We start from the raw sequence: 15,972 nt of genomic DNA on the forward strand, positions 1-15,972 counted from the left end.
TTTTTATTTTTCTTTTATATCATGAGAATAAACTAATTTAATTTTAAGCTTTAGTAGGAAAAGATTCAAATTTAGCTCTGTACGGAAAAATCCTTAGTAGGGAGCGTTTACGCGGCGTGAATCCAAATTTAATCGGGCTCTAATGTAAATATTGAACATCGGGTGGAGAAACAAAAAAAAAAAAAAAAAAAATATATATATATATATAACTGACTCATTTTATTTCATGTGTTTTAATTTAATTAGATATAAAATTTAAGAATATAATAACTACTTTCCAATAGTACCATCTTAAACTAAAGGTTTATATTTTTAAAAACTACTCAAACCTTGTCGCCTTAATGTATTATATATATATATAACTGACTCATTTCATTTCATGTGTTTTAATTTAATTAGATATAAAATTTAAGAATATAATAACTACTTTCGAATAGTATCATCTTAAACTAAAAGTTTATATTTTTAAAAACTACTCAAACCTTATCGTCTTAAATACATTAAGGAGTGTCATCAAGGTAAAATGATATTGAAACTAAAATTTATTAAATAGAAGAGACATTATCTTTTAAATAAGTTATAGCCTGTTTGGCCAAGCTTATTTTTTTCCCAAAAATTACTTATTTTTTTAATAAATGCTTATTTTAAAAAAAAAGTGAGGTGTTTGGCCAAGCTTTTGGGAGAAAATAAGTGTTTTTGGAGAATAGCAGAAACAGTTTTTCAGAAGCTAAAAAAAATACACATAGAAGCACTTTTTAAAAACTTGGTTAAACACTAATTGCTGCTCAAAAGTACTGTTTAAATTAATTGATCAAACACAAACTATTTTTAGCTAAAAATATTTTTTAAAATAAGCTATTTTTAAAAGTTTGGCCAAACGTGCTATTAAAGAGCAAAATAGTAAGTCACATAGTAAACCAAAACATGTCGACAGTACGGTATAAAAATGTGAATTCTGATTGTCCTTTCGGAGAACAACACCTATTTAAATTTTGGCATGTCAATAAATCTTTAGCAATTTTAGACGTCTGTCATAATTCTTCTTCTTTCTCCTTTTATTTTTTATTTTTTATGTGTTGTAGAACATTAAAAATTCATTTCTTATTTGTGATTGGGATTGAGTGGGTAATGTTCAATTAAGCTTATATTGTCTATTTTAAATGATTTGAATTGGTTGTTGTTGCATTTGTTGAGTATAAAAAAACTCGTTGAAGAAAATAAAGTAGGTCTATTGATTTTTGAAGGTTTACGTTTAATCTAATTATTCGAAATTATTGATATTGGTATTAGAAGGTTGCATATCGAATCTGAAGTAATTTAGAGTTGGCTTGGATCAATTTTGAAGCAAACATGTGTTTGTGATATTTTCTCACAACAAGTTACGGCGACTCGCGGGTATTTTGTAGAACTCTAGCGATTCGTCAGGATTCATAGTCAAGATGATTTTTTGCCCATAATTTTAAATTCGTTAGAATTTGTGATCAAAATTCTGGCAATTATTGTGACAAGACAAGATTATTGTATGAGGTGAAATTTGAAATTGACAGGTAAATTAGTTAGATGATGACATGTGGCAATAAGGACGGGTTAGACACGAGTCAGCAGAGAAGGTGTCCGATCTAGTTCTTGTGCCCGTTGGCAAGTACCTCGAGCCATTCGGGACCGAAGTCATGGCTCTGGAGGAAGATTTGGTCAGGCAAGATAAGGTTTGAGGTTCAGCCGTTACAAAACATCCCAAGATCTTCTCCAAACGGTACTCAGTCATGATCATGGGCAATTAATAGATATTATGAAGACAAGATTAGTGGATCATGTTCCCAATAACATAGCTATAAATAGGACTTCACATTCTTATTTATGGGTGTTTGAATCCTGATCGACATATAGAGCATTACATTCATACTTAACAATTTTACAGTTCTTGTTCATTGCTTGTTTATTCAGCTCCATTACATAGCTCAATTCAGGAGTCTTCTCCAATGGCTTTGTCAAATCATAACGTTGAAACCCAAGCTACTTTTATTATTTATTTAACTGATTAACTCCAATTACATTATTTTCTGGTCATATTGCTATAATCTATTTTTTGCTTATTTAATTTGGTCGTCTCAATCCGCGTGTGCAAATTTAATTGTATGTTTTATGGATAAACATTTACCCTTCAATTTAAAATTTTGGCGAATTGTTAGAATTATGCTATATAAACCTGGCCGTAAAATTATTCTTATAAATGTTTTCTTAGCAAGGAATAACTTTGATCTATCAAAATTATTCAAAAATATATTTAAGAATCTATTTAGACCTAATAATCATCTTTTGCCATTTTCTCTAAGAATGACCATCCTCTCATATCTCTGCACCTAGTTATGATTATGATGGATAGATATTATTGTCTGCCTATTTGTAGTGGCCTGTTCATGAATTTGCTAACAATCTTCACTTCAAAGAAACGTTTCTTCTTCTTCTCCTCGTCCTCTCTTTCCCCTCTAATTTTGACCCCCTTCTACTACTTCACACCATGCAGAAAACACATTAAATTCTTCCACACTATAACAAGGGAAAATTTCCTTGAAAAAATCAATTATGAGTACAAAACAAAATAACTCCTCGTTGTAATAGAACTTCATTAAATTTTATCTCTCTTATCTGTCGTATTTATATGAAAGACTTTGTTCACGTCTACATTGAATATTTAACTGAATTTATACAGTACATGCACTCAAACACATACATTTGTTGTACTAGACAAAATCTCTTAACTCAGTCCCGAGGAGTCATACACAAAAACAAACGTTTAGTTTTTTTTTTTTTCATTTCATTTTAATTAACTTATTATTTCTGCCATAAATCTATTTTTAATCAATTTCTTTTCAGGAAATTTAAATTGCTAAATTCTTGATGTAGTTTATATTTTTTCAGAGTTGTGTTCTAAATGGTAATTTTTAATGTGGAAGTGAAAGGGATAGATAAAAAATAAAATTACCTTTAGTTTTGTACAAAATGATGTAGAGTGAATTAAAAATGTTAAAACTCCAAGTCCATTCCTTTTTAATGGATTTGAAACTCGTAGAAAGTGTTATATTAACGGATTATAAAGTTTAAGCTCATTTTAAATAAGATGTGTAAGCAAAATTTTCAATGTGGTAGACTTCTCTATTTTTTGTTTGACATTAAGCATTTTAAATTTTCGGAATTTATCCTTGATTATTTAATTTATGAGATAAATAGTAATTTATAGACCAAATAACAACGAAAAGGGATGGATCAGTCATTTCCTTCTAAATTCTCTCCATCAATACCAAAGAAATCTTCAAAAAATCTGATGATTAAGGTAAGTACTGTAGTACTCCATAATTCATCAATACTTTTCCATTCTATGCTATGGTCAATGGTGAATAAAAACACCAACAGTTAGGTACTTTTATTACATACTTTACATATTCCATTCCTATAAGGAAATTTTACATCAAATGTACATGCTTTGTTTAGACCTTTTTCTATGACAATTATTATATGATTACAATTTGCAAGATTGTTAACCTCTCACGTGTCATTCTAAAATCTTTTACATTCCATATTCCACACCACGCACTATCTGACGTGATTTGCTTCGTAGAGAATCTTTTTTAAAAATTATTTTAAATTAAGAGGAAAGAGAATTCATAATTGACACTTGATTAGTTTAATCACAAGTTCAAGCTGCTTTATGCCACTTCACTTTGATTCATACACTAAAACAATTTACTGCTGTTAGTAATATTATTTGGAGTAATGAAGTTTTGATTTAGTGATTACGTCCAAGTTGTGGAGCTGTTTAAGTTAAATCTCTGTCCAAGAATGAATTTGTATTCAGACTTATTTGTTACTCCTCTTTTAAGTTTACGTGTCTTAGTTTGAGTGAACTCGTGAATTTTTTTGGCTCGATATCTTAGTAGGCCTCAAACATAAAATGTGATATTTACAAATTTAGTTGTGTTTGGACATGTATTCAATTTGAAAAAAAAAAATTGAAAGTTTGTGAGTTGGAAAAAAAAAATTAACTTGAAAAACTGATGCGTTTTTTAATTTGAGACTCAATATCAGAAGAATGTCGAAAAAATCAGTTCATGTTATAAAATAAAACTATGAAGTAAATACACAGAAGAAATATGTAGAGAGAGAATATGTAGAGAGATATCAGATTATCTTACTTCTGCTCTTTCAACATTGCATTTGTGCATCCTATTTATAGAGAAACAGGACATGAGATATTTTGAGATATTTTGAGATATTTTGGGATATTTTGGGATATTTTGGATATCCACTATTTGGGATATTTTTGACACTCCCCCTTGGATATCCATTAATAGATGATGTGTCTCGTTAAAACCTTATTAGAAAAAAACCCTGTGGGAAAAAGTCCTAATGAAGGAAAAAGAGTGCGCATATCTAATAATACGCTTTGAGAGTTGCCTCATTAAAAACCTTACCAAGAAAACCCAATGGGACAAAACTTGGTTAAGGGAAAAAGAGTACAACACGTATTTCACTCCCCCTGACGAAGACCAAGATTCAGATGTCGGAGTCTTCGCATTCCAATCTTGAATATCATCTTCTCAAGAGTTGAAGTTGGCAAAGATTTAGTGAACAAATCTGCAGGATTGTCACTTGAACGGATTTGTTGCACATCAATATCACCATTCTTCTGGAGATCATGTGTGAAAAATAACTTTGGTGAAATGTGCTTTGTTCTATCTCCTTTTATGAAACCTCCTTTTAATTGAGCTATGCATGCAGCATTATCTTCATATAATACTGTGGGTATTTTTGTATCACACTTCAAGCCACATCTTTCTCTGATGAAATGTATTACTGATCTCAACCACACACATTCTCTACTTGCTTCATGAATAGCGATTATCTCAGCATGATTTGAAGAAGTAGCAACAATGGACTGCTTGGTCGATCGCCATGATATAGCAGTACCTCCGCATGTAAACAGATAGCCCGTTTGAGATCGAGCTTTATGTGGATCAGATAAATAACCTGCATCTGCATAACCAACAAGATCTGTACTACCTTTGTTAGTATAAAACAGACCCATATCGCTAGTTCCCTTCAGATATCGCAATATATGCTTAATCCCGTTCCAATGCCTCCGTGTAGGAGAAGAGCTATATCTTGCTAGCAAATTAACAGAAAATGCTATGTCAGGTCTTGTAGCATTAGCAAGATACATAAGTGCACCTATTGCACTAAGATATGGTACTTCAGGACCAAGTAGCTCTTCGTTTTCTTCCTGAGGTCGGAACGGATCTTTGCTCACTTCAAGTGAGCGAACAACCATAGGAGTACTTAAAGGATGCGAATTGTCCATGTAAAACCGATTTAAAACTTTCTCAGTATAGGCAGATTGATGGATAAAGATCCCTTTTGCGAAATGTTCAATTTGCAGACCAAGACAGAGTTTTGTCTTTCCGAGATCTTTCATCTCAAATTCTTTCTTCAAATATTCAATCGCCTTTTGGAGCTCTTCTGGAGTTCCAATGAGGTTTATGTCATCAACATAAACAGCAAGTATAATGAACCCTGATTTTGTTTTCTTAATAAAAACACATGGACAAATGGCATCATTTATATATCCTTCATTTATCAAGTATTCACTTAGGCGATTATACCACATACGCCCTGATTGTTTTAAACCATATAATGATCTTTGTAATCTGATTGAATACATTTCCCGAGACTTTAAACCAAATGCTTCAGGCATTTTATATCCTTCAGGAATTTTCATATAAATTTCATTATCAAGTGAACCATAAAGATAAGCTGTAACCACATCCATAAGATGTATTTCAAGGGTTTCATAGACAGCGAAACCCATGAGGTATCGAAATGTTATAGCATCCATAACTGGTGAATATGTTTCTTCATAGTCGACGCCGGGTCTTTGAGAGAATCCTTGTGCAACAAGGCGTGCTTTGTATCGCACAATTTCATTTCTCTCATTTCTTTTCCGTACAAAGACCCATTTGTGACCAACTGGTTTTACACCATTAGGCGTTTGGACTACAGGTCCAAAAACCTCACGTTTAGCAAGTGAATTCAATTCTGATTGAATTGCTTCTTGCCATTTTGGCCAATCATATCTTCGTCGACATTCTCCGACAGATTGAGGTTCCTGATCCTCACTGCCCTTTATAATATTTAGTGCAACATTATATGCAAAAACACTATTCACGACAATTTTCGAACGATATAGTTCTTCACTTACTGAAGTCTCGGGTTTGCTGATTTCTTCAGGAATATCAGAATTAATCAGATCTTGAATCTCTTCATGAGATCCTTTCATAGTGTCATTCTGATCATTGTTTGTATTTCTTTTTCTTGGATTTTTATCCTTGGAGCCCAATGGCCTACCACGCTTCAGGCGTGGATGAGATTCAGAGGCTATGACACTAGTAGATTGTCCCTTTGGAACATCAATTCGAATAGGCACATTCTCTGCAGGGATATGCAACTTAGTTATTCTTTTCAAATCAGTAAATCCGTCTGGCATTTGATTTGCTATTTTCTGTAAGTGGATGATCTTCTGGATCTCCTGCTCACATATAGGGGTACGTGGATCAAAATGAGATAGTGATGGAACTCTCCACGCAATTTCTCTTTTGATTTCTTTTCTCTCTCCCCCTAATTGTGGAAAATTTGTTTCATCAAATCGACAATCTGCAAATCGGGCAGTGAATAAATCTCCCGTCAATGGCTCAAGATAGCGAATAATGGAGGGTGATTCAAACCCAACATATATTCCTAACCTTCTTTGGGGGCCCATCTTAGTGCGTTGTGGTGGTGCTACAGGCACATATACAGCACAGCCAAAGATTCGGAGATGAGCAATATTTGGTTCATGACCAAACACTAATTGTGACGGGGAGTATTTATTATAATGAGTCGGTCTAAGACGAACAAGAGATGCTGCATGTAAAATAGCATGACCCCAGACGGTTGTAGGCAACCGTGTTTTCATAAGTAATGGTCTTGCTATCAATTGCACACGCTTAATAAATGACTCAGCAAGGCCATTTTGGGTATGAACATGTGCTACAGGATGTTCAACCTTTATCCCAACTGATAAACAATAATCATCAAAAGCTTGGGATGTAAATTCTCCAGCATTATCAAGACGTATAGCCTTTATAGGATAATCTGGGAAGTGTGCCCTTAAGCGTATTATTTGTGCCAATAATTTCGCAAACGCCAGGTTGCGAGACGATATGAGGCACACATGAGACCATCTCGAAGACGTATCTATTATAACCATAAAATATCTGAATGACCCACAAGATGGGTGAATAGGTCCACATATATCCCCATGTATACGATCTAGAAAAGTAGGGGATTCAATGTCAACTTTCATTGGTGATGGCCTGGTTATCAATTTGCCCTGATGACAAGCGACACATGAAAATTCACTACTTTCAAGAATCTTCAGGTTCTTAAGTGGATGCCCTTTTGAATTTTCAATAATTCGTCTCATCATTATTGATCCAGGATGACCCATTCGGTCATGCCAAAGCACAAAAGTTCCTGAATCGTTAAACTTCTGGTTTACGATTGAGTGTGCTTCCATTGTACTAATTTCTGCATAGTACAGGCCAGAAGACAAAGTTGGTAATTTCTCCAAAACATATTTCTGGCCGGAGACATTCTTTGTAATGATAAGATATTCATCATTTGTTTCATTTAATGTCTCAACGTGATACCCATTACGACGGATATCTTTGAAACTCAACAAGTTTCTTGGAGATCTAGAAGAGAATAGTGCATCTTCTATAACAAGTTTCGTCCCCTTAGGTAGAAATATAGTAGCTCTTCCGGAGCCTTCAATTAATTTCGAATTGCCAGAAATTGTATTAATATTTCCCCTTTTTCTACGCAATTGAGAAAAGTATTTCTCATCTTTGAATATAGCATGCGTTGTTCCACTATCAATCACACAAATATCTTCATGATTCGTCATTGATCCAAATAATATTTGAGGATTTTCCATATATTCTTCAAAACGAAAGAATAGGCAAAGTAAACATCGAAGTAGATATTTTGATTAGACAAAGTATTTCACACACTTTATTATATATATATGGAAACATAACCACATTAGATAATACAAATGACATGTATGAAATATCTAAGTTAATACAGATCCATCACCGATCAGATGATCTATTTTCCCTTCAGGGAGTTCAAAGAAATCTGCCACATCTAGATGCATGGGCTCAACATTATCTTCAGACATAAAATTTGCTTCGGCATCCTTTTCTGCCCTTTTGAGGGAGGCTTGATATATCTCAACAAGGTGCTTTGGCGTACGACAGGTACGTGACCAGTGCCCTTTTCCTCCACATCGGAAGCAATTATTTTCTGAATTTTTCTTTTGCACAACTTCATGCTTTTCATCCTTCCTTTTACACTGCTGGTGGTGAAGGGTATTATATGGTGCAAAACGAGAATCATGATTAAAATTCCTTCCTCGACCACGACCATGACCACGACTGGGGCCACGACCTCTTCCACGCCTAGAATGGCGAAAATTTGCCTCATTCACTTCAGGGAATGGGGCAGTACCAGTGGGTCGGCTTTCATGATTTTTCATCAGTAATTCGTTATGTTGTTCAGCCACTAGAAGATGTGAGATTAGTTCGGAATATTTTTTGAACTTCATCTCTCGGTATTGCTGCTGCAGGAGCATACTCGAGGCAGGAAAAGTGGAGAATGTTTTCTCCAGCATATCAAGATCAGTAATATTTTCACCACATAATTTCAATTGAGAAATAATTTTAAACATAGTAGAATTGTATGCCTTAGCAGATTTAAAATCTTGGAACCTTAAATGGAGCCAATCAAAACGTGCTTGTGGAAGTATGACCATCTTCAGGTGATCATATCTATCTTTCAGATCATTCCACAGCGTAAGAGGATCTTTAACCGTGAGATATTCCATTTTTAAATTCTCATCAAGATGATGGCGGAGGAATATCATTGCCTTAGCACGGTTTTGGTTTGATGCCTCATTTGTATCTTTGATGGTGTCTTCCAGACCCATCGCATTAAGGTGAATCTCGGCATCAAGAATCCAAGACATATAACTATTGCCGGATATATCTAAGGCTACAAATTCACGTCTAGAAAGATTTACCATTAGTAATGGAAAACAAAGAAATCAATACCTTCGAGGCTTGTAAAGTATTTGCTCGAGATGACAGAGTCTCGTGCTGATAACGTGTTATAAAATAAAACTATGAAGTAAATACACAGAAGAAATATGTAGAGAGAGAATATGTAGAGAGATATCAGATTATCTTACTTCTGCTCTTTCAACATTGCATTTGTGCATCCTATTTATAGAGAAACAGGACATGAGATATTTTGAGATATTTTGGGATATTTTGGGATATTTTGAATATCCACTATTTGGGATATTTTTGACAGTTCAATGTATATCAAAACTATTTCGATTTGAAAAATAAATTATATGAATACACTGAAGCTTAATCTAAAGGAATATGTAACATACCAAAAGCCTCTTTTAATTCTACCATATTAAATTTTTGATATGTCTATCCATTCGTATAAATAATGTATAAATAAAGTATTCAAATTAAAAACTTACTAAATATAGTTTTTTTTTTTTTGAAATTTAGAGGACAAAAAAGGAAAGCAATAAGTCTAAATTAACATGAAAATATCCTTATAATTTTCCATTACTATATTTTGAGAGTGTTAATGACACCATTTTTTTAATAGATTACGTAAAAAGAACGTTTTAGAGTAAAAAATTCAAAACTAAATATTTAACATATTTTTACTTTCCTTATAATCTGAGATCTCTTCCATCTCTGTCATTTTCTTTCTTTAGATCCTGCCACTTCACAAGACACACAGAAAAGAAGTGAACAAATATTGTTACAAGTTTTTATCTTTTTACAGAAAAAAAGTTTTCAGAAAGATCACAAAAAAAGAAAAAATATTCATTTAAAGCAAATTGACTCTTGTCTTTACTACACCTTTCTTCTGCTACATTCAAAAAAAAAAAAAAAAAAAAAAAATAATTTCATCACCGCTTCATAGATTTCCCATTTTTCCCATTTCTTGATTTTTTTCCAAAGTTTATTTTTTTTTTCCATATTGGGTCTTAAAAAGTTCAATTTTTTTCATTTTGGGTCTTGATTTTTTTAGTTAATCTGGTGTAATAATTTCCCATTTTCCACATTTCTTTGTTTTGTTCCAAAGTTTAGATTTTTTTCCATATTGGGTCTTGAAAATTTCAAATTTTTATTAATATTTTTGTCAATCTAGGGTGATAATTTCCCATTTTCCACATTTCTTGTTTTTACCCCAAAGTTCAGATTTTTTTTTTCCATATTGAGTCTTGAAAATTTCAATTTTTTCTTAATAATCAATCTAGGATGGTAATTTCCCATTTTCCACATTTCTTGATTTTGCTCCAAAGTTCAGATTTTGTTCTATATTGAGGCTTGAAAAGTTCAAATTTTTCTTAATCTTTTAGTCAATCTGGGGTAATAATTTCCTATTTTCCAAGGTGGTTTAAGTTTTGATGCAATTGGTTATTATTATCTTAACATGCATGTAATTATGAGGAACTTGTGGCTATGAGGAAGAGAAATGGAGGTTAGATCAGAGAGTGAGGTACAAGTTAGAAGCGAGAAAGTACTACCATCATTACAAGGGCAAGTGATACAAAGGACTAGATTAAAAGTTTGGTTTATAAGAGTTTGTTCCAGTATTTTGATATGGACATGTTTGGTTCAACTTATTGCTGTTTGGGAGTTATATCAACCACGTTTGTTTTCGGGTTTTAGTGAATATACTAAGTTGTCTGTTCATGTTGAAGAGACTTTGCCTTCTCCTTTGCCTATTCTTCCAGCTAGTGAGTTCTCTTTGTGCTTGAATCTTTATTAGTTTACATGATTTTTTTTAAGTTTTTATTTAGTGTATTAATGTTATTGAAGTATATATAGTGATCCATCTGTTGTATATTAAGTGGATTGTAGTTCTTTAAATCTGTATTAGTTACATGATTCTTTTTCAAGTCTTTAATTAGTGTATTAATGTTATTGAAGTATAGTGATCTGTCTACTGTATATTAAGTTTGTTGTAGTTCTTTAGATAATTACATAACATAAATGGAAGTGAAGGATCCATATGGGAGATGCCTATAGTTGGGATTAAGACATAAATATTGTTGTTATACTAAGGTCTGGTATTAGAGATTCTTATACAACGTGAGATTTAGAGGAACTTTAGTTTTCGAGAATAGCTAATTTGGCGAACATGTCAAAGTTTAGCGTTTGAATGAAGTCACCAATACTAGAGAGGATATATATAGTTGTCGCCAACTAGTTTGAGATTTATGCGAGTTGATTGATTGACATAGATTAACCTGAAAAAAGAAAAAGAGGAAGCAGGAGAAAAGCCTGAGTGTGGTTTTCCTAGTTTTTGAGATCTGACGATTTGGAAATACAGCCTTAATAGATTTGTAATCTAGAGAGAACTACCAATAAGATGGTATAGTCAGTTTGTCTTCCTATCTTTAGTTTTGTCTTTTAGGTGTCCAAATGCCAGCTTAAAGGGTTGTGGTTAGAATTAGGTAGAGTTTTTTTTTTTTTTTTAAATAATCGTGGTGTCCAGGCCAGCTTGCGTGCACCTCGACTATTTCCACGGGATACCTGCTACCTCTAACCAGCAACAGGTACCAGGTAACTCTGTCCACTAAAGCGCAGACAAATGGGAAGAAATCCACCTAGTGTTTTTGTCTCCATTGGGATTTAACGGATTTGAACCTGATATCTCACGGTTCTCCTCCCACTTCATTGGCCACTAGGACACACTCATAGGTGTAGGTAGGGTTTAAATTTGTTTTCAAATGTCTTCTTTCGTCCCAAATTGGTATTCATTTAATGGTGTAGTTCCTTTTGCTAATTGATTTACTACGGATAGATGCAATTATATGTCCCCGTTCCAGACTTCCAGTCCCGTAATCTTGTGACTTGCTGCTTTAAGCATTCCTGAAAAATGGAACCATAATACTATACACTCTGAAAAAGCTAATGAAGTCACCATATCTAAATTAGGGAACCTAAACTCATATTCCTTGACAGACTAAGCATAGATTCAGTGAGTGATTCTATTAGCTTTTCAGAGGATATGTATTCTTTCCATTTAAAAAAATATTCTGAAAAGCTAATGAAGTCGCTCATTGGATCTATGCTTAGTCTGTCGAGGGATAATCAATTGGATCAGTAGGAAGCACTTCCCTACAGATGAAAACAAAAAGACGTTGCGTTTCCTTGAAGGGAAGGTGAGAAAGGGACTGGATGAGGGACTTTCTTCTCTAGTCCTCTCTGTAGCGTCCTTATTACAGCTTACTTTTATACGCTAAGACAGAATTCTCTCCATTCAAAAGAGTGAAAAGTCTCGTATTCTTCCCATTTTCCCAGGCTTAATCGTCTAGCATGAATTGTGTCGTAATACAAACATAATTTTTGCTGAAGTTTTTAAACAAAATAATGCTGCTAGACGAAATGTCTCAATTAAGGAACTAATAAAAAAAAAGACGTAAATAAAAAATGTCTCAAACATAAGGGGATTGATGTAAACACACTTTTAAGGATGAAAGTACATTTGGTTTTGCAATATGAGACATTGTATGTTAATTTATATATCTGCAAGTGCAATCGTACACTTTGTTACCTCACTCACCAAAAAAGTGCAATTGTACACTTTCGCCAGCCTTTTGGTGTAGGTTGGATTTTCTAAATGATGTAGATACATTCTTAGACTTCATCATTTCCTTACATTTTAACATGAAAATTGATCATTATACAGATTTTTTTCCCACCATCATTATACAGATCTCAGCACCATATTAGTGCTGTTTTGCGTCAATTAAAGATTTACTTGATTATATTGTTTTTGAGTAAGGTAACATGAGATTTATTTGATGATCTAAAAAACTTAATTATAGCTGCCATTGTACTAGCTGAACATTTAGTGACCGAAAATACTATCACCCAGTCTCATAAGTGTAACATATTTATAGGAACTGTATCTTTCTATGAGTTCCAAATTCTGCTTTTTCTAACATTCATAACAGCTTTGACCTTTGACCTTTGACACATGATATTATGCAGGAAATTATACAAATAATGGGTTTCTTCAAGTGTCCTGCAATGGTGGCTTGAATCAGATGCGTGCAGCCGTTAGTATTTCTTCTTCCGCTTTTTCTTTGCACATGATTATCCAATTCATATGGCAAGGAAGTCGGGAACTCTGGAAACTGTATTAGTAGACTCCAGAATTTCAACTCAAACTCCTAATCTGTAGCTAATTCTGCCATTTTTGGAATGTAGATCTGTGACATGGTGACTGTTGCACGGCTATTAAATCTAACTTTGGTTGTCCCAGAGCTTGATAAAACATCTTTTTGGGCAGATCCTAGGTATTTCTGGTGTTATGTAGAAGTGGTTCTTTGACCTGTCGTCTTTTATAACAAGCTGTAACATTTCTTGGCAGCAACTTTGATGATATTTTTGATGTGAGACACTTCGTTGCTTCACTAAGAGATGAAGTTCGGATAATAAAGAGACTGCCAAAGAGGTTCAGCAGGAGATATGGATACCAACCACTAGAAATGCCTCCTGTTAGCTGGTCAAATGAAAAGTACTACTTGCAACAGGTTTTCTACTTGTTTCTGTAATACATTTTTGTCATATTATAAACACGTGATTGATCTACACTGTTGATTCTTCTTCATGATTGTATTTCCATTTGTCGTCACTTAGAAGACTATTGCTTAAATCTTAAAGCCTTGACACACTACATCTCAACTTGCAAAATACTGCTGTTTTTGCTGTATGTAATTTCATGTACTGCGTTTGATATTGGAGTTAATCCGTATGTAACGATTCTAGTGCCTTGATAATCGAATATTTCTCCTCTGTTGCAATTTATGCCTCATCAATAGTTATTTATCCTGCTCCTTCTCAATTCGTTTTTTTGTTTATTCTGCTCTAACGTATTAGGACTACTGAATGCAGGTTCTGCCTCTCTTCAGCAATCATCAAGTAATACATTTCAACAGGACAGATACTAGACTAGCAAACAATGGGATTCCTCTTGAGCTTCAGAAACTCAGATGTCGGGTGAATTTTCAGGCACTGAAATTCACTCCAGATATTGAGGCTTTAGGAGAAAAATTGGTAAAAATGCTTCAGGAGAGAGGGCCATTTGTAGCATTGCATCTAAGATATGAGATGGATATGTTGGCATTCTCTGGTTGCACCCATGGCTGCACTGCAGAGGAAGCTGAGGAGCTCAAACGGTTAAGGTGATCATCTAAGAACGACTGTTGTATTTTACTAATAAAAACTGAGCTGCTGTGACATTTGCTCATACATTGTATTTACTTTCTCAAGATTTTGAAGTTTCACATTGTTGGATGATTTGATGATTTCACTTGGTTGTCCCACTCCCATCAATACAATTTTCTCCATTTAACCCTTTCGTCTTGACCAACAAGCCTGTTGTCGTAAATTCCTTTCTGGTTCCCTTTGTTTTTTTAGGTATGCATTCCCTTGGTGGAGGGAGAAAGAGATTGTATCTGAGGAGAGGAGATCTCAAGGATTGTGTCCCCTCACTCCAGAAGAGGCAGCTTTGATTCTGCAAGCATTGGGTTTTGAAAAAGACATACAAATATATATTGCATCTGGTGACATTTATGGAGGTGAAAAGAGGCTTGCTGCTTTGAGAGCTGCCTTCCCAAAGATTGTAAGTGATTAGTGACCCTGTTTTCTACTGCCAGCTTTTTTATTGCTAAGGACTTCATTGTGACTATTTATCTGGACACTGTGAGCTAATTATCCTTCTTATCTATTATGTTTAATATCAGGTGAAAAAGGACATGCTGCTAGAACCTGGGGAATTGCGGCATTTCCAGAATCATTCATCTCAGATGGCAGCCCTGGATTTCATAGTGTCGACTGCTAGTAGTGTATTTGTTCCTACTTATGACGGGAACATGGCTAAAGTTGTTGAAGGTCATCGTAGGTACATATTACCTACCGTGCTGAAAATGATTCTGTAACACCAAAAAACAACCATTATAAAGGCTTTTCTTGATTATCTTTTGCAGGTATCTTGGGTTTAAGAAAACCATTCGATTGGATCGAAGAAGACTGGTAGAGCTATTAGATTTGCATCAGAACGGGACACTTCCATGGGATGAGTTTACAGCTGCAGTCCGGCAGTCACATGAGGGAAGAATGGGACAGCCGGTTCGTCGCAGAGTTATTGCTGACAAACCAAAAGAAGAAGATTATTTTTATGCAAATCCACAGGAGTGTCTGTGTGAGAGTAAAACATGTGATGACTTGTTTGGCCCTGATAATTCAACAGCAGTCAAATAAGATATGCAATTCAGAGCATGTGTTGCGTGGATGTTTACTCCATACTAAGCAAAGGGAAAGGTGTAAAGTTGTTGGCATGCACACTCGAGATTGGTTAGCAAAAGGCCAAAAATGTGGCCTTCGGTCATCGGGGCATTTTGGAGAGGTGTTTTTCATAGATGGGTAGTTTATAGCTGAAAGAAGCAAGAGAAAAAAATAAAAAAAAAATGAAGAAACAAAGTCTGTCATACTTGTTAAAAAGAAAAGCAGTGTCATGTTAATGTGTTCATTTATTTTGTTCATACGTATTTGCTCTCTTCAACAAGGCGGACTGGGCAGAATGTACTTGATACCACAATTATTTACAGGAAGATAACTCTTTTCGCAGTCAAATGCTCTAATTTGTGGAGCGGAGAGATGTAACAGTTCGGATATTTATCTAAACGTCATGCCCAAAAAAGGGTACTTGAAGCAAATCCAAATTGTGTGCTGAAAAATCAGATGAGTTTGATGACCATATATTCATCAC

The 15,972-nt window shown here is 34.2% G+C and overlaps 1 protein-coding gene across 1 annotated transcript; it reads left to right on the forward strand.

Moving 5' to 3' along the window:
* Positions 1-9,868: 9,868 nt before the first annotated feature.
* On the forward strand, positions 9,869-15,943 carry LOC132642038 (rhamnogalacturonan I rhamnosyltransferase 1). Its single transcript, XM_060359274.1, has 8 exons — positions 9,869-10,927; positions 13,191-13,258; positions 13,410-13,498; positions 13,573-13,735; positions 14,097-14,386; positions 14,622-14,826; positions 14,948-15,105; positions 15,191-15,943. The coding sequence occupies exons 1-8, from the start codon at positions 10,663-10,665 to the stop codon at positions 15,462-15,464; spliced, it is 1,512 nt and encodes a 503-aa protein (XP_060215257.1). The 5' UTR covers positions 9,869-10,662; the 3' UTR covers positions 15,465-15,943.
* Positions 15,944-15,972: the final 29 nt, after the last annotated feature.

This window comes from Lycium barbarum, chromosome 5, assembly GCF_019175385.1.
Source record: "Lycium barbarum isolate Lr01 chromosome 5, ASM1917538v2, whole genome shotgun sequence".
Classification (NCBI taxonomy): domain Eukaryota; kingdom Viridiplantae; phylum Streptophyta; class Magnoliopsida; order Solanales; family Solanaceae; genus Lycium; species Lycium barbarum.

Excerpts from the sequence above, each read along its gene's own strand:
- LOC132642038 (XM_060359274.1), top strand. The coding sequence starts at position 10,663 with ATGGAGGTTAGATCAGAGAGTGAGGTACAAGTTAGAAGCGAGAAAGTA. Across the intron at positions 13,499-13,572 it reads TCTTTTTGGGCAGATCCTAG|CAACTTTGATGATATTTTTG; the intron begins GTATTTCTGGTG and ends ATTTCTTGGCAG. Across the intron at positions 13,736-14,096 it reads AAAAGTACTACTTGCAACAG|GTTCTGCCTCTCTTCAGCAA; the intron begins GTTTTCTACTTG and ends TACTGAATGCAG.